General features: G+C 40.3%; 1 protein-coding gene across 2 annotated transcripts in view; it reads left to right on the plus strand.

Annotated features, from left to right (window-relative positions):
- The window catches only part of PLCB1 (phospholipase C beta 1), an 863,926-nt gene that overhangs the window by 739,762 nt on the left and 98,614 nt on the right, over positions 1-25,550 (plus strand). For both annotated transcript variants that reach the window (XM_018056908.1, XM_018056909.1), the window contains exons 28-31: positions 18,387-18,463; positions 18,568-18,657; positions 19,072-19,129; positions 19,949-20,035. In XM_018056908.1, coding sequence (XP_017912397.1) covers positions 18,387-18,463; positions 18,568-18,657; positions 19,072-19,129; positions 19,949-20,035 — 312 coding nt within the window. The remainder of the gene's footprint in view (positions 1-18,386; positions 18,464-18,567; positions 18,658-19,071; positions 19,130-19,948; positions 20,036-25,550) is intronic.

A 25,550-nucleotide genomic window follows, 5' to 3' on the forward strand; every position in this document is an offset into this window, starting at 1 on the left:
CTCAGTGTGTATGCCCAGCAATGGGATTGCTGGGTCATGAGGCAGTTCGATTTCCAGTTTTTGAAGGAATCTCCACACTGTTCTCCCTAGTGGCTGTACTAGTTTGCATTCCCACCAACAGTATAAGAGGGTTCCCTTTTCTCCACACCCTCTCCAGCATTTATTGCTTGTAGACTTTTGGATCGCAGCCATTCGTTGGTACCTCATTGTGGTCTTGATTTGCATTTCTCTGATAATGAGTGATGTTGAGCATCCTTTCATGTGTTTGTTTGCCATCTGTATGTCTTTGGAGAAATATAGTTTCCTGTGCTATACAGTAGTACTTTGTTGCTTCTCCGTCCTCTACATAATACTTTGAATCTACTAATCCTAAACTCACAATCTGTCCCTCTCCCACCTCTTCTTGGCAAACACAGGTCTGTTCTCTGTGTCTGTGAGTCTGTTTCCTAGACAGGTGCATTTGTGTCGTATTCTAGATTCCATATGTAAGTGATACCATGTGGAATCACACAGTATTTGTCTCTCTCTGACTTACCTTCGTTTAGTATGATAATCTCTAAGCCGATCCATTTTGCTGCGCATGGCGTTAGTTCGCTCCGCTATGGCTGAGTAGCACTTCGTCGCATACGTGTACCACATCCTCTTTATCCATTCATCTGCAGATGGGCACTTAGGTCGCATCCCTGTCTTGGCTGTTGTCAGTAGCCAATGTGCTGCTGCTGTGCTGTGCTCAGTCACGTCCAACCCTTTGCCACCCCCTGGAGTATAGCCCATCAGACTCCTCTGCCCATGGAATTTTCCAGGCAAGAATATTGGATTTCCTACTCCCCGGGGTCTTCCTGACTCAGGGATTGAACCCACGTCTCTTGTGTCTCCTGCATTGGCAGGCAGATTCTTTACCACCATGCCATCTGAGAAGCCCCATTAGCCAGTAGCCACTGCTGTGAACACACGGGTGCATGTATTTTTTTGAATTATGACTTCGTCCAGATATATGCCCAGGAGTGGTATTGCTGGATCACACGGCAAGTCCCCTTTTACTTTTTTGAGCGACCGCCAGAAAGTTTTCCATAGTTACTGCACCAGCTTGCATTTCATTGTTGTTGATGGCTTGACACATAATAGGGACATGATAAATGTTTGGTGACAGATAAATTAAATGAATCAAGTAATAAAGTAGCCTTGAAAATAAGTTCATGCCAAAAACAAAACAAATGAGTAAGTGTAATAAAAATTAGTGTACCTAGGGTAAATGGATTCTAAGAGGCGTTTATATGTTTTGTTCATTTCATTGCTGGAGGCCTCTCCATGTAAGAGAATTCTGAAGCTTTCTCTGCTGGTAGGTGGTAAACAGTGAATAGTTTAGTCATGACTGTGTCTTAGATGATTCAAGGTAATGCTCTTGTTCTATTACTAGTCTAGCTTGCAATGCTAGTATGTGAAAGAGGAGGTCAAAATCACAAGAGGAGCTTGTCAAAAATCAGACTCCACTTGGTCAGCTAGTGTCAACCTGAGCAGGCATCAGAATCACCTGGAGGGTGGTTAACTCACAGATTGTTGGACCCTATGCTGAACTGTCAATTCAGCAAGCCTAGTGTGGGGCTGGCAATTCTGACGCTTCTGGTCCCAGGCCCCCCTTTTGAGACCCACTGCTCTAAACCTAAACATTGGGCTCAAGGATTTATTTTTAAAAGCTCCACATGCTGCTGAGGGGCTGCCTTATCTTTGAACTATTGAAATAAGATCAAGCAGTGAAATTATGGTTGGGTGGAAGTCAGGTTTCCTGTAAGCTAGAGATTGCCTTGCCGGACCTGAGAAAGTACAACTGAATTTTAACAGGAGAGAATGGCTTTGGGAGCTACAGTCTACTACCATTGTTCTTCTCAGTCCCCCATATCTAGGACTCCAGAAATAATAACAATCATAAAAATTAAAGTAGCAACTGTGTATTGAACACTCCCCATGGGACCATACGCTGTGCTAAATCATTTACAGAAAGTATCCAATTTAATCTTCAGAACACTACCAGTTGGCACTATTGTCAGCCCATTTTGCAGTTTAAAAACTTAAGAGAAATGTAGTGACTTTCCCAAGTTTCTGTGATGAACTAAAGTAGTTAGTTTTTGAACCACAAAGACTAAGCAATGCAGGCGTAATCATTTGGAGTTTCCTCAGAGCACCAGTCCACAGCAGGATCCTTTTCCCAAGAAACGAAACATGGCTATTCAGAAGAGATATGATGGAATAAGAGGGAATCCCAGGATTCATAGCAGATTCCTAAAATAAAAATTAGGGGTGTGAGTAGAAACAGAAACCCAAACATTCCAGAAAGGCCTCCTGGGGATAAGGAGACTTGAGTTTCAGAAATGAGGTGCAGAAATCCCAAGAAACAGCTACACAAGCTCAAAGTCCCAGGGGTAATTTTACGTGAGTGTTGACACCACATCAGATACCATCAGATGGAGCATAAAAAGCTGCTGGACAGACTTTCCCCTGAAGGAGAAGGTTGGCAGGAGCTGTAGAAGACCAAGCTGAACTTATAGGAGGGAAAAGCCACCGGAAGGGCCACTGGAGCAGGAGAGCTGGTGAGACTCCCAGTGCAGGTGACAATCCCAGAGCACGTGCTTCTGCCTCCTTCTCCCCAGGAAGGAACGAGTGAGTCCATAGTGAAAGCTTTAAAGGGTTTTCAGAGAAGCAAATGCATGTGTCCAGGCCAATCTGACCTTTCAGGCCAAATGTATGGAACCTACTTGAAATGCTGCCTCATTCACCACTGTGATTGTGGATCTGGGGTTAGAGAATGCCCCAGTGCCTTTGAACACACTTGTGTGGGCCCTTTTTAAGAAGGCTAAGATCCAAACATCTAGGATTTAGAGCAACACAGAGTTTATTTTAAAGCCATTTCAGAGCATCCTCCATTTATATGACATGTCCTTAGCTGACATGTGGATTAGAACTTTGTATTAACCCCACTTGTGGTAACTAGAAATTGTTCTACCAGGAAGTATTTTGATTGAAAGATACCTGGAAGTGTCAATTCTATCTTTGGTTATGGTTCTGAATTAAAAATGTCCTTTTAGGCTAAATGAGACTAATGGAAGTGTAATTAAACAGCAAGAAGGCCGCAGGTAAAAAGGAGTATTTGGGTGATGAGGAAAATTAAGCAGAAGATATTTGATCTCCTAAAATTGCTTTGGGAATTAAATGCAAATGTAAACCCACAGTTCAAGGATTGAGAAAGAAACCACATCTATAAACTCCCTGCCAAATATTCATTACAACTTAATATCTGCCAAACCCTCTGATAGACGCTGGAGATACAGATGAGAAAGACGTGATCAGCACACACGCAGGGAACGTGTGCTCCAGTCATGACACCACGTGAGAAGTGACGCCACAGAGATATCAGCAAACTGATACAGAGACACAGGTGTGAGGACAGTTTGCCTAACCGTAAAAATTGATAAAAACCAAAAGAATATTCTGAGGTGACTGTTCATGTTTTCATAGGAGGCACACCAAGCTTGATACACTCTGTAGCTTCAAAGGACTTATTCTACTGTCCAAATAGGAATCATTAGCCTTAAAATCCTATGTGCAAACAGCTCTGTAGCCTAATTACTCACAGTGAGATCCCCAAATCACCTGAAGCCAGCCTGTTAGACATGCAGAGTCTCAGGTCCCACCCCAGGCCTGCTAAATCACAATTTGCATTTTGATAAGAAGCCCAGATGACTTGCTATACATTAAAGTTACAGAAACAGGTTTTAGAGCCTTTGCTCAAAATGTGTTTTTGAATAAGCATAATGTTCTTGGCTGAGATAGAAAATATGTCTGTACTCCTCACACCTTGACCATCAAGCGGAATAGTTATCTCTTAGTTATAAAAGGGACAGATCCTATGGAAATCCCCTCTGTGATTTCCTGCCTGTGTTCATGATAGAAGCACTTTCAGTTGGGCGTAAGTGAAAATAAAGATGTCAGTTCCCTGACCCCAAGCAAGTATTTGCACCCCCTGAAAAATTTTCATAACTATCTTGGGGGTTTGTGGAGCCCAGTGAAGGCTCTGTGTTCAGGAAAGAACTCTTATGTTTGGGGAATCTGCTCTAACTTACCTGTTTTTCATCAGCTGCCATAGGCTGACCCTGATACCATTAGGAAAAGGTCTTAATTTTAAATATGAGTTTGGTAAGAGAAATTCTTAGGGGGTCCCTCTGAGGGTTCTTGATTACTCTCAGAATCAGCCCCAGCATCACATTCAAGGCACAATACCCACAGCTCAAGGAGAAGAGGTTTTACGGTGACATCCACAGGGTCGCTTCTCAGTTGCCACAGGGTTAGACCCACTGTTCCGTCTTCCATCCTCTCTCTCCCTCTCAGGGGCATCCCCTCTCACAGCACCCTTCTCTTTACCCTCTGCAGAGGCTTAGTGCGCTTTCCTCCGCACCTTTCCTCCACTTTCTCATACTCTGTTTCCCACGTGTTCCAAGCCATGCATTTCTCCTTCCTTCACGTGGATCTCCTGGTGGGGATTATTCTCATATACCCTCCTGTCCGTCCCATCGGCAAGCAGTCTTGGGCCTCAAACCCACAGTAGCACCTGCTGAGTGTTCACTGAGTGCTCCAGTTCCCTGTCAACTCTGGGGAATGAGGGTTATGTTTCACAGTGAAAGCCCTGGGTAGATACTGACCAGCTGCTAAGGGAATGGCCCATCAAGATGTAAGCGATGATGAGTGAGGGTGTGGGGTCAAATGTCATCATTTCTGGCCACCAGTCCCCCACCGAGGGCTTCTGTTTTCTCATCTGTCCAGTGAAGATAAGAATATTGATGTCCTGTGACTGAGGGAGCTCAGCATCTTCTTTTCTGATGATTTCTATCAGCATTATTTGCTGCGGCAGCCTTTCTGGAAGCCAATCTTGAATTTTCTGCTGTCTCTGGTTCTCTGTGTACCAGGAGTAACTTCAGTGTCAGGAAGTAACTCATCTACTGTGGTTGTGGTGGTGTGATCTGTCTTCTTCCAATATTCTGACTTTGATGTAGGTCATTTTTCTGGGGGAATAGATGATCTAGCTTTCCTGAAAACTTTACTTTCTCTACCAAAAAAGAAATGACAAATAAAAGGCTTTAGTAGTGAAATAAAGAATGAAATAATTGTCAACATGTGTTCTGATTTGTCAGTCTTCCTGATCATCATTGCATAACTCATTGAACTGACGTTGTCTAGGTTAGACAGATTGATTGAGCGAGTGCGTGTGAACTAAGAACACTGGAGTGGGTTGCCGTGCCCTCCTCCAAGGGATCTTCCCAACTCAGGGATTGAACCTGAGTCTCTAAGTCTCCTGCACTGGCAAGCAGGTTCTTTAACTCTAGTGCCACCTGCGAAGCTCAGATAGATAGATAGCTATGGATAAATATATAGACATTATATTTATTGTCATTTCTATTGATTTAATTATGAAAAAATGAACATATTTCCATGTGTGTATTGCCCATTTGTATTTCTTTTTTCTACAAACAGTTTATATCCATTGCCTAGTTTTCTGCTGGACTGTCTTATTCGTTTGACCTACAGAGGCTATGCTATGTCTTTTAATTGATTATTTTGGGAAGTTGGGCAAATTAGAGAGTGTAAAATATGCTTATGTAATCATATAAGCTAAAGTTACTGAAGGCCTACCACAGCTCTTATACTGGTGGGGGAATTCCCGAGGCCCCAGCCTAAATGTAGTCCCTACCCTCAGAGGCTCACCATGGTTAAGAACACAGTTGCGAAGACAGACAAACCTTCTAGTAGTATGCCTGTCCATATTCTTTAGCTATGTTGCATAATACACACCTCAAAACTTAAAATAACAACTATTTATTTAGCCCATGTTTCTTTGTGTAGCAATTTGAACTTGACTTTTCTAGAAGGATCTACTCTTGGCTGAGCTCATTCATGTGTCTGTGATTCACTTGCCAGTTACCTAGAGACTCTGCTCCTGAAGTTTGGCTGACTGTCAGCTGGTCCGGGCAGGTGACTAACACACATCTCTCATCATCCAGCAAGGCTATCCTGGGCTTGTCTGCATGGTAGTTGGAAAGGATTCTAATTGAGAGCAGCAGAAGGGGGCAAGTTTTTGACAGGTCTTATAATGTCTTCCTCCAAGCAAGTCAGAAGGTTCACCCAGACACAAGGGGTAGGGAAATAGACTGTATCTCTTTCACGGGACCTGCAAGTCATTGCAAAAAGTGAATGCAGGGAATGGTGGAGAATTAGGGCTATTTTTCTTTGCAAAAATCAACACATAGCCCTCATAGTTTGGATGTGAGAGTCAATAAAATAATCCACGGAAAACTTAACACCGTGCCTAGAACATAGTCACCATTCTTTATCAAAGGACAGTTTGTACAAGATTTACAATGAGAAGACATGGCTTCTATTTTTAGTTATGCAGCTTGAGCTAAATCATTTCACCATTTCAAGTATCTGTATCCTTATTTCTAAAAGAAAAAGTTTGTATAAGAATACTGGTTAAGTTTCCCTCGGACTTCTATAGACTACAGAGAGAATTCAACTCTCATATCTATTAAAATGATGATTAGGGATTTCAGTTTAAAGCAATAAGCAAATGTTGTTGTTGTGTGTGTGTGTGTGTGTGTGCACAGTATGTCTTAGTGTATTTTTTGTGTTAATTGATAACTATTTAGGTAAGATGAAGGGAAAAGAGTCAGTAAACAGAACCCATCCCCAAGGCAAAGAAAATAATAGCCCTGTCTAGTACCAACTTAAAGGAGCTTAGAGAACGGAAGAAATTTTGCTGAAAGGATAATTCCAAAATAGAATCCACAAGTCTGATAATTTAGTTTGTGCCCTCTGGAATTACAAGACTCATTGCACTCCATCTGGTAAGTGAGAGATGTTTGAAATGATGTATTTTGCATTAAGGAAAAAAGGAGCTGACATGCTGTGCTGTTTATCTTCATGGGCAGATCTTCTGGGTCTAGCTTTCAAGTGGACTACTGAAATATTAAGGGCTTCGCAGGCAGTGCAGTGTTAGAGAATTCTCTTGATAATGCAGAAGACGCCAGAGAAGTGGGTTCAACCCCTGGATCAGGAAGAAGCCCTGGAGTAGAAAATGGCAACCCGCTCCAGTATTCTTGCTTGGAAAATTCCACAGACAGAGGAGCCTGGCAGGCTACAGTCCATGGGGTCACAGAGTCAGACACAACCAAGTGACTATATATGAATTATTTTTAATGAAACTTTTTATCATAAAATAAATTCCCTTTATCATTAAAATAAATATTTTATGGCCATAAATATCTACTTTTATTATTTTAGGACATTTTAAAATCATCATTGTATTCTAAAAAAATATTTATAATGATAGAATAACATAATTTTATAATTTATGAAAGGAATCTTAGAGATCATTTAGATGCCATATTTTACTGATGAGGAAACAAGGCTCAAGAGTTAAGATAGAAAACGTAAGCATCATCTACGGTGATAAAACATCTCAACTTCATTCAGAGTTTCGTTTACCAAATTTCTTGATTTTTTTCTTTCTTTTTCTTTTTTTCTTAAATTATTTATTTTAGTTAGAGGCTAATTACTTTATAATATTGTAGTGGTTTTTGCATACATTGATATGAATCAGCCATGTGTGTACATGTGTTCCCCACCCTGAACCCCCCTCCCACCTCACTCCCCATCCCATCGCTCTGGGTCATCCCAGTGCACCAGCCCTGAGCACCCTGTCTCATGCATTGAAACATTTCCAGTTGATAGCCTTATAAAAGGATACCAGAAATATCATTCAAGGGAGTATGCTACATTGACCCATTTACATTTCCCAGAAAGCTAAGAAACTGACATTTACTTTGGTATATTTCAAAAGTGAAAAATAATTTTAAATGTTATAGATTCATTAGGCCAACTTATTGACATTGATTAGGAGTTGCAGTCAGATTTTCATTTTCACTTTTTGCTTTACCCAGCAAGTAAAAAATAAAATTTCAAGGATTCTTTAAATCTTTAGATTCAAATAGGCAGCTCCAAATTCTGTTTAGCTATGGAAATGTAAAGTGTAATTTCATAGGTATGACAGACTGCCTCAGAAATGATCAAGATGGTTGTTCATTTAGTCCAAGACTTTCTCCTCCTTTGGAGAAGAGAAGAGAGCTGGTGGGTGAAATGAGCTCCACCTGGACAGGACTTGTCTGCCAGCTCCTAGTTGGAGCATCACACAGTATCCAGCACATCATAAGTGCTCAGAAAATATGAGTGGAATGAATAAATGAATATTTCTCAATTTGAAAAGCCAGTTTACATCCCAGTATAAACATTCCCCTTGTTTTTAAATTATCAATAATGTGTTTAATACATATATTGTTATTTAGTTTAGAAGCAACATAAATTAATTCTTCATAGAAAAAAAAAATTATGGTGAGAGCGCAGCATGGATGCTTTGACTAGCACAAAAGAAAGTGCTCTCCAGGGAGGACTGCTCAGCCTTATGTGGTGGCCTGGTCAGGAAGGGAATTTGGGGGAGAATAGATACATGTGTATGTATGGCTGGGTCAGTCTGCCATGGCCTGAAGCTATCACAACATTGTTAGTCAGCTATACTCCAATATAAAATTTTAAAGTGTCTAAAAAAGCAAGAGTACGTGCTCTCTCTTCCAGCTGTGAGTGGAAGGAGAAGGGAAATGAGTTTGCCTGAGGATGAACATTCTATTGGGCTTCTCAGATGGTTCGGTGGTAAAGAATACACCTGTGATGCAAGAGACACGAGAGATGTGGGTTCGATCCCTAAGTTGGAAAAAACCCCTGGAGTAGGAAAGCTGCTCAAGTATTCTTGCATTAAATTCCATGGACAGAGGAACCTGGTGGGCTGCAGTCTATGGGCCACAAAGAGCTGGACAAAACTGAATGCAATCATGAACATTCTATAATTGGCTCTTTGCCCACTTCCCCAAATTATCCTTCTTAGAAGAGTTTCCAAACAGGGCAATTTCTGTCCACATACTTTTTACTTTTAATCCCTTTCAAGTTAGAGTTAAGGAGTTATTATTCTCCTTGGAAACCATTCTTTCACCCTCAAATGACTAAACCAAATGAAATTCAGCATGGAGCTGAGAATAAGCATGACATTATATTCCCAAGGGCTTTTCTTTTTCATTCCTTAGAAGGTTTGGAATACTTAGCTAGGAGAGTTGTCAAGAGTGGTAAATAAATAAGAAAAATAATTTAAATGTGCCTATTCCTTTGGGTCAGAAAAAAAATCATATTAAAAGTTAAAATTAAATGTTATTTACTGCATTTCAGTTTACTGTGTACTCTCCTGATTTTTCTCCCCTAGGAATTCTAAACTAATCTTTTGTTCTTTTCTATCTTTGGTGAGTTTTGTGACTAATATATGATGTAACGGCTCTTTGAGTAGAGCCTGTCTGCTTAAAAATACATTGAAATGAGGGTACCCTTAGGTTAGTTAAAAAGCACTTCAATTATTGTGTGAAAAATCCTTCTGGGTTCAGTTTTCATGCCTTATGCAATAGAAATCCTAGGCCTAATACTCAGAGATTCCTTCATCTTATTTAGGATTTAAGAGGTGAAATGTTTATGTATTTATTTATTTTTGTCAAGATTCTCTCAGTTGCAAGTGTTGGGAACCTATATTGGACCTGGACAAGATGAGCATATGCTATAAAATTACAGAAAGTAGATCACGTGAGAAAGGACTGACCATTCACAAGGGAGGAGGGAAGGGGTGGATAGACAGTTGCCAGAAATCACTCGCAGCTCTTTCTATGTCTGTCTGCCTATCTACCTCTCTCTCTCCTGATTTTCTCTGTATATTAGTATTATTGTTGCTGTTGTTTAGTCACTCAGTTGTGTCCAATTTTTTGTGACCCCCATGGACTGCAGCCCACCAGGCTCCTCTCTTCATGGGATTTCCCTACAAGAATTTACTGGAGTGGGTTGCCCTTCCCTCTCCAGAGGGTCTTCCTGACCCAGGGAACTAACTTGTCTCTCCTGCATTACAGATGGATTCTTTACTGCTGAGCCACCAGGGAAGCCTGTATATTAGTATTATTCCTTTCCAAAGAAGCACACAGGCTTCCCCTTACCAGAAAATATATGCATAGATGTAATCTCATTGCGAGTTTAATGGGAGGACAATGTTGTGGTTGTTGAGTTGCTCAGTCATGTCTAAACCTTTGTGACCCCATGGACTGCAGCCTGCCAGGCTTCTCTGTCTTTCACCAACTCCTGGAGCTTGCTTAAACTCATGGCCATTGAGTCAGTAATGCCATCCAACCATCTCATCCTCTGTCGTCCCCTTTTCCTCCCACCTTCAGTCTTTCCCAGCATCAGGGTCTTTTCTTATGAGTCGGCTCTTCACATCAGGTGACCAAAGTATTGGAGTTTCAGCTTCAGCATCAGTCCTTCCAATGAATATTCAGGTTGTATTTCCTTTAGGATTGACTGGTTTGCTCTCCTTGCAGTCCAAGGGACTCTCAAGTCTTCTCCAAGACAACAGTTCAAAAGTATCATTTCTTCAGTGCTCAGCTTTCTTTATAGTCCAACTCTTACATCCATACATAACTACTGGAAAACCAGTATTGTTAACAAATTTATGATATTAATCACTCTGCCTCCTGGAGTTTAAGTAGAAGAAGTTTAAATGAACACAGTAAATGCTATAAGGGGAGAATTATAGTAAGAGTTTTTAAAAATAGCTGGAAAAGGCAGAATGTTACAGGGAAGGGTCTATAGTATGGGAGTGCTGGGGGGACACAGGGGAACTGAGCAGAGTGGAAGGACATTTGTCATATTAAACACAGATATTATCCTTTTTAAAACATTTTTGGGATGCTAGGGAAATACTATTTTCATTAGTTGCATACAAAAGCCGCATTAAAAAAAAAGAAAAACACATGCCTAGATTTCACAATAAGGCATTTGTTCCTAAAGGAACAAAGCTTAGGTTGTTAAATATCAAAATTATGTAGCTTTAAAAGTATTTTCAATAAGACAGACCATGGCGTGGACATGATGCACCAGAGCTATCTCCAAGCTCAGGGTCAGTACAGTTCAGTTCAGCCACTCAGTCGTGCCCAACTCTTTGAGACCCCATGGACTGCAGCATGCCAGGCCTCCCTGTCCATTACCAACTCCCAGAATTTACTCAAACTCATGTCCATAGAGTCAGTGATGCCATCCAACCATTTCATTCTCTGTCATCCCCTTTTCCTCCTGCCTAAAATCTTTCCCAGCATCAGGGTCTTTTCAAATGAGTCAGTTCTTTGCATCAGGTGGCCAAAGTATTAGAGTTTCAGCTTCAGTATCAGTCCATCCAATGAATATGCAGGACTGATTTCCTCTAGTATTGACTGGTTGGATCTCCTTGCAGTCCAAGGAACTCTCAAGAGTCTTCTCCAGCACCACAGTTCAAAAACATCAGTTCTTCAGTGCTTAGCTTTCTTTGTAGTCCAACTCTTACATCCATACATGACTACTGGAAAAACCATAGCTTTGACTAGACAGAACTTTGTTAGCAAAGTAATGTCTCTGCTTTTTACTATGCTGTCTAGATTGGTCCTAAGTTTCCTTCCAAGGACCAAGCATCTTTTAATTTCATGGCTGCAGTCACCATCTGCAGATGATTTTGGAACTCAAAAATAAAGTCTGTCATTGTTTCCACTGTTTCCCCATCTATTTGCCATGAAGTGATGGGACCAGAAGCCATGATCTTAGTTTTCTGAATGTTGAGTTTTAACCCAACTTTTTCACTCTCCTCTTTCACTTTCATCAAAAGGCTCTTTAGTTCTTCTTCACATTCTGCCATAAGGGTGGTGTCATCAGCATATCTGAGGTTATTGATATTTCTCCCAGCAATCTTGATTCCAGTTTGTGCTTCATACAGCCCAGCGTTTCTCATGATGTACTCTGCATATAAGTTAAATAAGCAGGGTGACAATATACAGCCTTGACATACTCCTTTTCCTATTTGGAACCAGTCTGTTGTTCCATATCCAGTTCTAACTGTTGCTTCCTGACCTACATACAGATTTCTCAACAAGCAGGTCAGGTGTTCTGATGTTCCCATCTTTTTAAGAGTTTTTCAAAGTTTGCTGTGATCCACACAGTCAAAATCTTTGGCATAGTCAATAAAGCAAAAATAAATGTTTTTTTCTGGAACTCACTTGCTTTTTTGATGATCCAATGGATGTTGGCAATTTGATCTCTGGTTCCTCTGCCTTTTCTAAATTCAGCTTGAACATCTGGAAGTTCAAAGTTCATATACTGTAGAAGCCTGTCTTGGAGAATTTTGAGCATTAGTTTTCTAGTGTGTGAGATGAGTGCAGTTGTGCGGTAGTTTGAATAAACTCTGGCATTACCTTTCTTTGTGAAAGACAGACTGAAACCACAATCACAGAAAACTACCCAATCTGATCACATGCACCACAGCCTTGTCTAACTCAATGAAACTCAATGACCCGTGCCATGTAGGACCACCCAAGATGGATGGGTCATGGTGGAGAGTTCTGACAAAATGTGGTCCACTGGAGAAGGGAATGGCAAACCACTTCAGTATTCTTGCCTTGAGAACCCCAGGAACAGTTCAGTTCAGTTCCGTTCAGTCCCTCAGTCCTGGCTTGGAGAATTTTGAGCATTACTTTACTAGTGTGTGAGATGAGTGCAATTGTGTGGTAGTTTGAACATTCTTTGGCATTGCCTTTTTGGGATTGAAGTGAAAACTGAGCTTTCCCAGTCCTGTGGCCACTGCTGGGTTTTCCAAATTTGCTGGCATATTGAGTGCAGCACTTTCACAGGATCACCTTTTAGGATTTGAAATAGCTCAGCTGGAATCCCATCACCTTCACTAGCTTTGTTTGTAGTGATGCTTCCTATGCAGAGTACATCATGTGAAATGCCAGGCTATATGAAACACAAAATTGAATCAAGATTGCTGGGAGAAATATCAATAACTCCAGATATACAGGTGACACCACCCTTGTGGCAGAAAGCAAAGAGGAACTAAAGAGCCTCTTATGAAGGTGAAAGAGGAGAGTGAAACAGCTGGCTAAAACCCAACATTCAAAAAACAGATCATGGCATCCGGTCCCATCACTTCATGGCAAATACATGTGGAAACAATGGAAACAGTGATAGAATTTGGGGGGGGTGGTTTCCAAAATCAATGCAGATGTGACTGCTGCCATGAAATTTTAAAATGTTTGTTCCTTGGAAGAAAAACTATGACAAACCTGGACCACGTATTAAAAAGCAGAGACATTACTTTGCTGACAAAGGTTGGTCTAGTAAACTAGGGTTTTTCCAGTAGTCATGTGTGGATGTGAGAGTTGGACCATAAAGCTGAACACCGAAAAATTGTTGCTTTCAACTGTGGTGTTGGAAAGGACTCTCAAGAGTCCCTTCAACTACAAAGAGATGAAACTTATAAATCTTAAAAAAAATCAATCCTGAATATTCATTGGAAAAACTGATGCTGAAGCTGAAGCTCCAATACTCTGGCCACCTGATGCGAAGAGCTGAGTCCTTAAAAAGACCCTGATGCTGGGAAAGATTGAAGTAAGAGAAGAAGGGGATTACAGAGGATGAGGTGGTTCAATGGCATCCATCCAAAAATGGATATGAGTTTGAGCAAGCTCTGGGAGATGGTAAACGACAGGGAAGGCTGGCCTGCTGCAGTCCATGGGATCACAAAGAGTCAGGTGCTACTAAGCAACTGAACAACAACAACAGATAACAGTTGAGGATAGATAGCCAGTTAAGACTCTGGGACCTATGAAAAATGCAATTTGGTATGCAGTAGAAAAGTTCAGAAGAGACTGAAGGCAAGGAGAGAATGCTTGCCCCCCAGACAGAATTAATGAGAATCTGCAGAGTATTGTGAACACAAAGCTCAGAGATACATGATGACGAGATAAATGAACAAATTCCCATGACTCACTAGATGGGAAAATCACTCAAGGGGTCAGTCAAATGTGATGTACACTTTTTAAACTAAGTGATGCTACCTAATGGGAAAATACAATGATTTGTCTTCTATGAGAGATGTTGAGATGCTGGGGAGCCGTCCTCAGCTAGAGATGCTCAAAGGCCATTGACACAAAGATGTACTGAAGCAGTTAAAAGAGTCGGAGAAGACTGATGTGAGAAATGTTGAAGATCTTGTAAATGAAGAGAAGAGAGTTTCTTATGAGAGTGGTTGGCAGCTGAGATACTACCAAGAAGATAAAGTCGTGATTCCCAAACCATGTGCCGTGGCACCATGAGATACTGTGTTAAACTCACAAGGGCATTGTGAGATGTTTTGCATTTTCAAAAGAAACAGAGCAGCATCTATTGGAATCTGTTCAAAGTACTTCTATTGAGTTATTTGAACCTAATCTTTTGATAAATGGAACTGGTTCCTTCTTTCTTTTGGCTTAGGGATGCCATGAAAAAATTATTGAGATCTTAAGGGTACAGTGAACTAAAAAAACTTGTGGATCTCTAGAATAATAAAAAGTTCACTACTGAGACTTGGCCAATGGGTTCAGTAACAAAAGAGTTTTTGTAATCTTAAAGTGAAATCAGGTAAATGCCAGTGGTTGGAGTGGAAGCGAGATGGTGGGGTTGAAGGGAGTAAGTAGGGTGAGGCATTACAGTTGCGGAAGCAGCCGCCGGTCTTCCATTTTAGGCACAGAAAGAAAAGGAAAGTCAAAGATGGAACAAAAATTCAGTGCTCTGAAGGATAAGAAAATAGAGATGTGTTTTTAGGCAAAAGGAAAGAATGTGTCCAATATGAAGAAAGTTTGAGAGAAGAAAGTGAAATGGTAGTCCTCCTGCAGGAGGGGGAAGATGGGAAGCAATGCGAGGGGCGCCCCTTTTTCAGGGAAGGCGGGGTAAGGAAGCCAGGCCAAGAACCTGTGACGTGGTGCACATGGAATCGCATATCTCTCTCCAGCTTTCACGGCCACCCAAGGAAGAAAGCATTATCCCTGCCTCAGAGGTGAGGAAGCTGAGTTTAGGGTAATGAAGACAATGAAGATAAAGTTTCACAGCTCTTTTGAGACAGAGAAGAGGGAATTTGAAAGGGTATCTTAGAGCCTGGGTGGCTTAAACAACGCACATTTATTTTTCACAGTTCTGAAGGCTGAGAAGAACAACATCAAGATACCAGTAGATTTAGTATTTGGGGAGAGCCCAGTTCCTGGTTCATAGAGAGCTTTATTCTGTGTCCTTATGTGGTAGAAGGGGTATGGGAGCTGTTCGGGTGCTTTATAATTATGGGCACTAATCCATCCATGAAGGCTCCTAATCACCCAAAGTTCCCACGTCTTACATTGAGGGTCAGGATTTCAATATATTTATTGATATTTGGGAGGGACACAACATTCAGTCCGTAAGTTTCTATACTGTTTCGTCTTCTTCAATAACGTGCACATGAATCTCCCGGGAATGTTATTAAAATGCAAATCTTTATTTAATCCAAAGTGGTCGGGGCTGAGAACTTGCATTTTTTGTTGCATTCTCTGGCAATGCCAATGCTGATGAATCCTGTCCCACACTTCAAGTAGCAGGATCTATAAAGCCAACGCATAGCTCAGAGTTGCTAGAATAATGCCAGGTATTAAGTAAGCATTTGACAAATATTTGCTGAATTGTGGCTGATTTGAATAGTTTAGATGAATGTGTGTGTTCTGGGAGCACAGGAGGTGGGAACCAGCTCTGAGAAGAATAAGCAGCAAGTGCAGCTGGTCCAAGGGAGGGGCAAGGAGGAAGGCCAGGGTGTGCGGCACATGGGAAACTTCTGCGGAACTGTGTGGGAGGGTGGTGCTGGCAGCTGTGGGGGTGCTGAACACAGATGTAAGTCAGCCTCAGAACTGAGTGAGCTGAAGGGCTGAGTGATCTCAGGCTCAGTGGCTTCACTGCCTGGGTGTTGATGTTGCTGAGAAAGAGGGTGGGAGGGAGCTGTAAATGTGAGCAGGAGCTGGCAAAATCGAGAAATGACCCTGGACGACGCTGAACGTTGGAGATGAGAACATGGAAACAGAAGCATGGATATCACTGAATTCAGAAGCACTGCTGAGAGACTTAGCAGGAGCTGTAAAATGAGAGACCACCGAGACCCCCTATGTCTGGCAAAGAATCCAGAATCAACGGAAGAGGCTTTGAAAACACTGATTCCCCAGCCCTGTCCCTAAACATGTAGAGGCCATAGGCCTAGGGACAGGCCCTGGAATCTGTGTTTTCAAGCAGTTGCTCACAAGAGATTCTGGTGTTGCCACCAAGGTTGGGGATCCCTGGATTACCCTCTGTAATTCCTTGGGCTGAACTGGGGAGGAGGAAGGTCACCTGTGGAGGGGAAAACCCTGTGGGTATCTCTCAATTAGAATAGAGGTGCTGTGAGAATCCTCAAGGAAATGGCAAGAGTCTGCACAGTAGAATTTTACATCTAACTCATTTGATAAATAGCATTAGCAGGATATAAATATTTCTTGATTTCTTTAATTGTGACAGTCATGATCAGGTACTGTCTTTTGAATGATCAAATAGGTTTTCTGCTGCCCTAAGCTCCAGTTAATATTTGTTCAGATTTAATCTGCCTCACAGATGAGTGCATTGAATTTCATGTTAATGTCAAGTTAATGTGGATTCTTTATGGCAATTCTGTAAAAGAATTTCTCCCTCAGCTTCTTTTATTCTCTCAGATAAGAAGAGGTTATTAAAAACAATTTCTAAAATCATAACAAAAAGGCAGCTTGGGAAAGTGGTAGCAACCACAAAGTGAGGAGCCTAATTTATCTGGGTTTGTACAAAGTTCTGGTCTTCCCAGGTGGTTGTTCTGGTGGTAAAGAACCTACCCGCTAGGAGAAATAATGAGACACAGGTTTGATCCCTGGGTCTGGAATATTCCCCAAAGGAAGGCCTAGCAACCCACTCCAGTATTCTTGTCTGCAGAATCCCATGGACAGAGGAGCCTGATGGGCTACAGTCCATAAGGTCTCAACGAGCTGGACACAACTGAAGCAACTTAGCATGCATGCACACACACATACCCAGTTCTGCCAAGTACTTCTCTCATGTGTCAATATGACCTCATAGGACAACTCTTAGGACTGAATAAGTTAAATATTATGTTAGTACATTTAAACTTATCAAACTGTGCCTGGCATGTGTAAATTATCAATGAAAGTTTGCTAGTGTTGTGATTATATTGCCTTGGTACTGTTGTAGCTACCACATATATGTAACTGGCAGCTGTATATGAGAATCTCCATCTCTGGGGGACAGGGTGAATGAATCTCCATCTCTGGGGGACAGGGTGAATGTTCAATAGGAAGTCCACACCATCTGTTTGGTGCACCAGTAAGAAGGCTTAAGTCCGGTTGCTAGTGCTGCCTAAGCAATGGCAGAAGGTTCCATAGGTTCTTCATGTAGAATAAAGAAAGAGAAGTGCTTGGAAGGCACAGTTACTCTCCCATAATTGACAAGCATTTATTGAGCACCTACTGAAAGCTAGAAATTGTGGAGAGCTGGGGATTTGAAAACATAGTCACTGCCCTCTTGACGCTTAGTCTGGTAAGCAAATAAATGCAAGACAAAATACTTGCTATCATAGCAATGTGTCCAAAATTCAAAATGGTAGCACAGAAGAGAATTTCCAGCGCTCTTTGGAAGTTACCCACATAGGATACAAAACATCAGTTTCCAAGATGGGTAACTCATGTCATCCTTGAAGTGATTAAGCAATGAATAATAACTGGAAACCAAGAATTATAAATCACAGTTGATTATAACTTACATTTGTATCACACTCATTTTTATTTTAAACTTCATAGTACCTCCAAGATAGAAAGGCATTGATTATCTCATTTATAACCAAGAAAATGTAGGTTCAGGAAATGTAGGCTCTATGACCAAAATCATAGTTTTAGTAAGTCATAGAGTGGGAATTGTTACCTGGGTCCACACTGTTAGCTATCATTGCATTTGGCAAAAGCAAGCCCAATAATCTAAGAAATCCTGTTCAATTAGAAAGAGATAGTAAGAATTACATATTAAAACCTACATAATGTATAGTCTAAAATTATTTCCTTATTACGTATGTGTTGTAAAATGTCTGACGATTTTACTCTTGCTAACCTGGAGAAGGAAATGGCAAGCTGCTCATATTCTTACCTGGAAAACCCCATGAACAGAAGAGTCAGAAACAACTAAAGCGACTTAGCACACACAGCACAGAAACATCAATCACAGATTTTTCTAACCTCAGATACTGTTTGATGTGGCGTGGGAGAGGGAAAGGGTGCTTTGCTTGTGATCATGTAAAATAGCCACCTGGCGTTTTTTGTTTTTTTTTTTCCTCCCCCCCCCCCCAGCTTATTCAAAAATTGACTGATGTTGCTGAAGAATGTCAGAATAATCAGTTAAAGAAGCTCAAAGAAATCTGTGAGAAGTAAGCCTCCATTTTCTTACAATGGATTTGTACATGTAAATGTATTAAGTACAAATTGCTATTGGATTGATCATTTTTCCCTTTTGCTTCCATTTTGCCTTCAGAGAGAAGAAGGAATTAAAGAAGAAAATGGATAAAAAGAGGCAGGAGAAGATAACAGAAGCTAAATCCAAAGACAAAAGCCAGATGGAGGAGTAAGTAGAAAGAACCCTTTTCTCTCACCTTTTACCCGGGGATTGTCCTATACAGAATAACAGCAGCTCAACTGTACAAAGACCTGTCTGTGAAATTTCTCCTCAAATTAACCTGCCAAAGACCCACTTTGTAAGGGTTTTCAGTGAAGCACTGAGGTACCCACAGGCCCTAAGGAAAAAGCTCTATCTTCTCTTCTGATATTGTCAGACAGCCTTCCTGCCATTTAGTGAAAATAGAGCTTGTGCCTTGGGTAGAACCTGACCTCTGTCAGAGCTGACAAGTTGTATCTCCCTTGCTGCAGCAGTAAGAAGGAAGTTGAGAGTTCTATAAACTTTCATCTGGAAACCTGCAGTTCCCATGTTTGTCGAAGATGGATGAGTTCATGTAATGATTTCTTTGTCATTCATTTTCAGGGAAAAGACGGAGATGATCCGGTCATACATCCAGGAGGTGGTGCAGTACATCAAGAGGGTATGTCATGTTCATGAATCCCTCTCTCTTTTGCAAACCATGTTTGATGAGTACTGTATGAGTCTCTGGAGGGAAATGCCACACTGCATGGTGACTCTTTATCTCCAGCCCCCAGCCGAGCAACTGCCCAGAGCAGCCAGTCTGTAATCAGTGTTTCTGCAAGTTTAACTGCAAACCTCTGTATAGAAAGGTTCATCTAAAGATGGATGTTAAGAATCTTTTCTAGAGTCAGGAACCTAGCAACATGATGTCAAGGGGACCTCCCTGAAAAGAACCTTTTGTTACTGCTGTTGTTAAATTGCTAAGTCGTGTCTGACTCTTTCGCGACCCCGTGAGCTAGCCTGCCAGGCTCCTCTGTCCATGAGATTTCCGATGCAAAGACACTGGAACAGGTTGCCATTTCCTTCTCCAGAGCATCTTCCCCTATCAGGGATCAGACCCGCATCTCCTACATTGGCAGGCAGACTCTTTACCACTGAACCAGCAGGGAAGCCTCGAAGAAACTTTAGTCGTCACCAATGGTAGATGACAACTTCTAAAGGCTTTTAATTAATTTTAATTGGTATTATGGACATTTTCAGACATTAACAAAGCTGTGAGAATGGTATATCCAGTGGTCATATCACTCTCACGCCTGTGTGCCCTTCACCCAGCTTCAGCACTCACATGTCTCCTATACTTATAAGGACAGTTCTTGACCAGGATGTGAAATGGTTAAACGCATGCCATAAATCTGAAAAGGTTGTTTGTTTGTTTTTTTCTAAAAACATTCACTAGAATATTTAGATGAAAATGACTTTTTCTGTAAATGTCTTACAGTTAGAAGAGGCACAAAGTAAACGGCAAGAAAAACTCGTGGAGAAACACAAAGAAATCCGCCAGCAGATCCTGGATGAAAAGCCCAAGGTAAACTGAGCCAAATAATCATACACAGTAACTTCATTTTCTCTCCATTTAATTAGAATAAAACCTCCCTAGTTCATATCCCTCTTATACAGTCTCAGACCAGTTCTTGCACGTGAAAGTCATGTAACTTTCTCAATTATGGAAAAAAATCTTGACAGCAGTATTCAGTAAGCATTTATCATCACTGCTGCTGCTGCTGCTAAGTCGCTTCAGTCATGTCCGACTCTGTGCAACCCCATAGACGGAAGCCCACTAGGCTCCTCTATCCCTGGGATTCACCAGGCAAGAACACTGGAGTGGATTTCCATTTCCTTCCCCAGTACTGGTCAGCTTTAAAAACTGCAAATACATGAAACTCAGATCCTAAAGTTTGATTTTAGTTAGTCTTGGATGTAGCTCAGGCATAGATATTTTTAAAGCACACCTTCCCCCTCCACCCCCTCACCCCCTACCTCCCTTCCAGGAAAGAAAAGAAGTTAGCTAAGCCTCTTTAGCTCTAAACAGATGATGTAATATTGTAATGTCAGGCTTTGTCCAGCAGAGGATGTCTTGTACCAAAATCACCCTGGTATTTAATCTAACAAAATATCCTCTTAAACCAAAACAAAAAAAAAAAGAAAGAAAATAATTTTTCCCCATAATAGTTTATTGGGGCTCCACTTTAAAATAACCTTATGTTTATTTGGTGAAAATCAATTGTTTCATGAATATTAACTTTAAATGAACTAAATATATATAAATCAAATACTCTCAGGTTACCAAAACCTCAGTTTTAGATCATTCTATTAATTTTGATTTGTCATTGACTATTGTTCTGTTTGTGAAAAGTGTGCTTTTCAGTTTTCCTGTTCTTCCATCTACAATTTAAAATACCTTCTTTAACAGGCTCTGCTGTTAAGTACCTACAAAGATCAAGTGTCACTTTTGTTTTGTTGTATAGTCCATTCATCAATCTACTTCTTAAAGGTTTCTTGTGGCTAATTTAAAATATTAATACATTTTTGTCATTGTTTCTGATCTTATCCTTTCATACTTGTTGGATGGAAGTTTTATTTAATGTTTCTAATTCAAAGTTTTTTGACTTGGGAATATAGATTCTCTAACTGTGAGGAAAATCCAAGAATTAATCATTTGAGGCATGCTGTTAATTTTTATATTTTTATGTAAATGTACAATTTAATACTGTTTCAGACAACAAGGATTGAAAATGTATGTATTTGAATATATAACTGTGGAATCATCATTGTTAAGGTGTTTCTGAAATTTCAGCCAAACCTGGATCTCTTGCTCCAAACATTTGAGCATTTAACAAATAAAATCAATCCTAAATAGAGAGCATTGCAATGTCTAAAATTATGTTAAAATGTATTCCACCTTACTAATGCATAATCAAGAGGTTTATGAATATTTATGTTTTATGTTTAAAATTTATGTTTAAAAATATTTATGTTTTTGTTCAGTTGCTAAGGTGTGTTCAACTCCTTGCAACCCCATGAACTGCAAGTATTTGGAACAAAAGATCAAAGTTCAACTGAAATTTCAGAAATGCCTTAAACAAGAATGAGTCCCCAGTGATATATTCAAATGCATACATTTTCAATCCATGCTGTCTGAATTCCAGTTTGTCATTGCTTTGTATACTTGTATGATATACTTAGCTTAAGATTGATATTTCACTAGCCAGTTTTTATATTTCTAAAAAATCTCCCTTGGAAAACATTGTTCTTCCCATATAGTTTTGCTTCACTTTCATTTTTGTCCAAAAATGTCAACTACTCTACGTGTGTGTGTGCGCGCGCGCGCGCGCGCACGCGCGTGCTCAGTCACGTCCAACTCTTTGCATACCTCTGCCTATGGAATTTTGCAGGCAAGAATACTGGAGTGGGTTGCCATCTCATACTCCAGGGGATCTTTCTGATTCAGGGATCAAATCCATCTCTTGTGCTTCTTGCACTGGCAGGCAAATTCTTTACCCCTAGTACCACCTCGGAAGCCCACTTTACTCATAAATAAAACGCAATCACAAATGTGTTTAAGTTACATAAATCTCAGTATGAATAACCCTACAAAGGTTTTATGTTACTGCTCTGGTTCACCATGATTAAAATCAACTTCAGTAGTAAATGTCTTCATTAATATAACCACACATTAGACCAAATAACTGTTGGATAATATATCAGTCAGTGTGCATACAGCAGCAACTTTACAGAAAACCCAGTTAAAACTGGATTAAGCAATAATGTTTAGTAAATCACATTACTGGAAGTTCAAAGGTGGTGAAAGTTCAGGAATAGTTAATTTAGTGGTTGAATAACCTCATCAAGAATCAGAGTATTTTCAGAATTTTCACTGTGTTATCTTATATTGTTGCCTTTCATCCCCAGGCTGCAAACCCACAGTTACAAGATAGCTGCCATAGCTCCATGCATTACAACCTTACATAAAACTATTCAAAGGCAAATAGTCTTCATCTTGTAACTGATTATAGGTTTGAAGAAAACTTCCTAAATCTCCTCAATAGGCCTCCCCTCATTGGCTAGAATTGTGTCATATACCCATTCCTAAACTAATTACAAGCAGGAGAGTGTAATTTTCACGATAGGCTTAAAGTAATTAGAACTTACCCAGAAGGGGAGAGGAAGTTCACTTTCTCCTCAGTTCCACACTCACTAGGCTCCTGAATAAAACTGATGTTTTCTTGTTAAGAGGAGAGACACCAGTTGGGTAGGTAATTAACTGTGGGTGTCCTACCACATGTATAGCAAGTTTCCATTTCTTTATTGGCCCCTGAGAAAGAGATCTGAAGTGTTTATGAATTTTTAGTCATTCTGTTTTCTTTATTTTTTATTGCAAATAGGTACCATCATGGTTTCTCTTTGCTTTTCACTCATGAGGTTGCTCTTAATGACCATCCTGTTGTGTCTGGATTTGAAGGTTGCCCTTGAAGATCATTGGTTCTATGGCAAACTAAAGCATTTATTGAGAAGTGTTCTTCAGGGCCTAAAAAATTTGTGCTTTGAAAGCATGACATGTGCTTTGGAACCATACTGTAATAAGAAACCATGATTTTTAATATTGTAGGACACAGTGACTAATAAAGGGAAATGACCATGACCAGGAGCACTAATAAACAGTGGAATAAAACAATAAGGTCAAGTGCCTGTCAAATGGAGGACCAAAACACAGGATGGCAAGCCGAGCAGGTGAAAGGCCAGGCCAGAGGAGCAGTCCTCCTTGCTCATGTAACTGCTGGATGTGGACCAAAAATAGAATGGCACTGGCTTTGAAATAATCCCTGCTCACATCTGGTATTGGAATGGCCTTTAAAACCTGACATAGATATGAGGGACACTAACAAAAGTAGAAATGAAATAGAAAGAGAGGCAACTCAAGGAAATGAAAGTGACCAACAGTGTCTAAGAGAAAGGTTAATTGACTGAGTTCCATTCAGTCAGAAAGATGAGAAGACAGGGTGATTTTATGACATGTAGAAACGTATAAACTGTTTCATCACTCAAAGTTGGACAAGGAAATTGAGTTGACAATGTAGTAGATAATAGTAAGATAGCTGCAATTTTATGAATCCAATTCGATGGACGTGAGTTTGAGCAAGCTCCAGGAGTTGGTGATGGCCAGGGAAGTCTGGCTTGCTGCAGTCCATGGGGTCTCAAAGAGTTGGACACGACTGAGCGACTGAACTGAACTGAATTTTATGAAGAGGAAAGATGACAAACTTTGCCAGAAGTTGCCGAAGAGAATAAAGTTCCTCCTTCAAGTGTTTTTTTCAGGTGGGATAAGCAATTTTTAATTAGAAACCAGGAAAGGCTAATCTTTCACTTAGAGCAAATCATACACTACATGGCATCATATTTCTTCCCATTCATTAGTGTCTTTTGCCGTACTGTTGATTACAATCATTTTCTTCCTCTTCATCCACTTATTCTAATGATTGTGATCATGTTTTTTCTGTTCTTAACCTCCACGTAAACAAGGAAGGTGCTCTGTTTCCATTCCTACTTTTCTCCTACTGCCACTATTTGCAGTTTTCCTGAACCGCAATCATGATCTGTGTGATTTTCCAAGTGTTTGGTAACCAAGTAGTTCCTTTAAAAGTGAACTAACAAGTATAATTTTTTTTTTTTTTTAACCAAAGAAATTTGAAAATCCAGTTGCTCAAAGACAACCATTCTTCAGAGGCAAGGAATTCCGGCTAGATTTAGAGCTAGTTAACAGATGTAGATTAATTGAAAATATAGCCTTTTATTCAACCATGTACTTATGATCTTGAAGGATCAATTCAAGTTCCAAACATTTTTACCGTTGCACAACAGAACAGAATAAGGTGCCTCAGTCAAAACCAGGTTAAAAATCCATTTCATTTCCATTCATGGGCAAGAACTTTCATCCTGCTGATATGTATTTGGTAGGGGACCAAATTTAGCAAGCTTCCTCTGCCCCCGCCCAGTGTGAAAGCTTATGTGTAGAATCCATTTTTTCATATTTAAAAGGAGATGCAATAAGTCTGTTTCTTTCGTATGTAATTTTTGAGAGAGTTGAGGAAACTGGAAGTAAATGATCCCTAGAGGCAACTTATATAATAGATAAACATTTTGGCTCTCAATTGGGTATAACATTATATTGTACATTCCTATATGTAAATCCCATGGAAATTTATTAAGTTCTTAAGAGAGAATACTCAGCTCCTTGTCAATGGAGTTCTAAATTCTGGAGAAATGCTCAAAGTGAAGTCTCTCAGTAATGTCTGACTTTTTGCAACCCCATGGACTGTAGCCCATCAGGCTCCTCCGTCCATGGGATTCTCCAGGCAAGAATACTGGAGTGGGTTGCCATTTCCTTCTCCAGGGGATCTTCCCTACCCAGGGATCGAACCCAGGTCTCCCACATTGCAGGCAGACGCTTTAACCTCTAAGCCACCAGGGAAGCCAGAGAAATGCTCAACTGCATGTTTATTTGCAGCCAGGTATTTGATTCAGTCTTTGAATGTCTGCTGTTTTCAGATTTGTTCTCTTTTTGAAATCTATACCTTCAGAATTCTTAAGATGAGTGCAATAAACCCTAACTAGTCTTTCAACTCAGTGACATAACTGGTTTCCTTGGGATTTCCATACTTGGGTTTGACAAAGTCAGCAGGAAAGGGCTTATGTGTACAAACAGTGTCAGAAACAACTCAAGGACCCAACTGCCAGTGCAAAGAAATAACACCTTTATTGCGTGTGACGCAGAATTGATTCATTCTGAAAAAGATATCTGCCTTTTTCTTGAACACTTGAAAGAGATTTAGTTTAACTTGTTGAAGCATTATTAATCAGGAGTTGCCCTGAATCTGCTGTGATTCCTCCAATGTCTATTGATCATTTTGCAGCTATGGGCTATCATTATGAGAAAAATCATCTTTTCAGGGGACTTTTTAATGAACCATCTCCATAACCTCATAAAAGTCGATAAATGTGTAATTTACTTTTTCTCTGACACTTAATTTGTTTTTGATGCTTCT

Source organism: Capra hircus, chromosome 13 (assembly GCF_001704415.2).
Source record: "Capra hircus breed San Clemente chromosome 13, ASM170441v1, whole genome shotgun sequence".
Lineage (NCBI taxonomy): Eukaryota > Metazoa > Chordata > Mammalia > Artiodactyla > Bovidae > Capra > Capra hircus.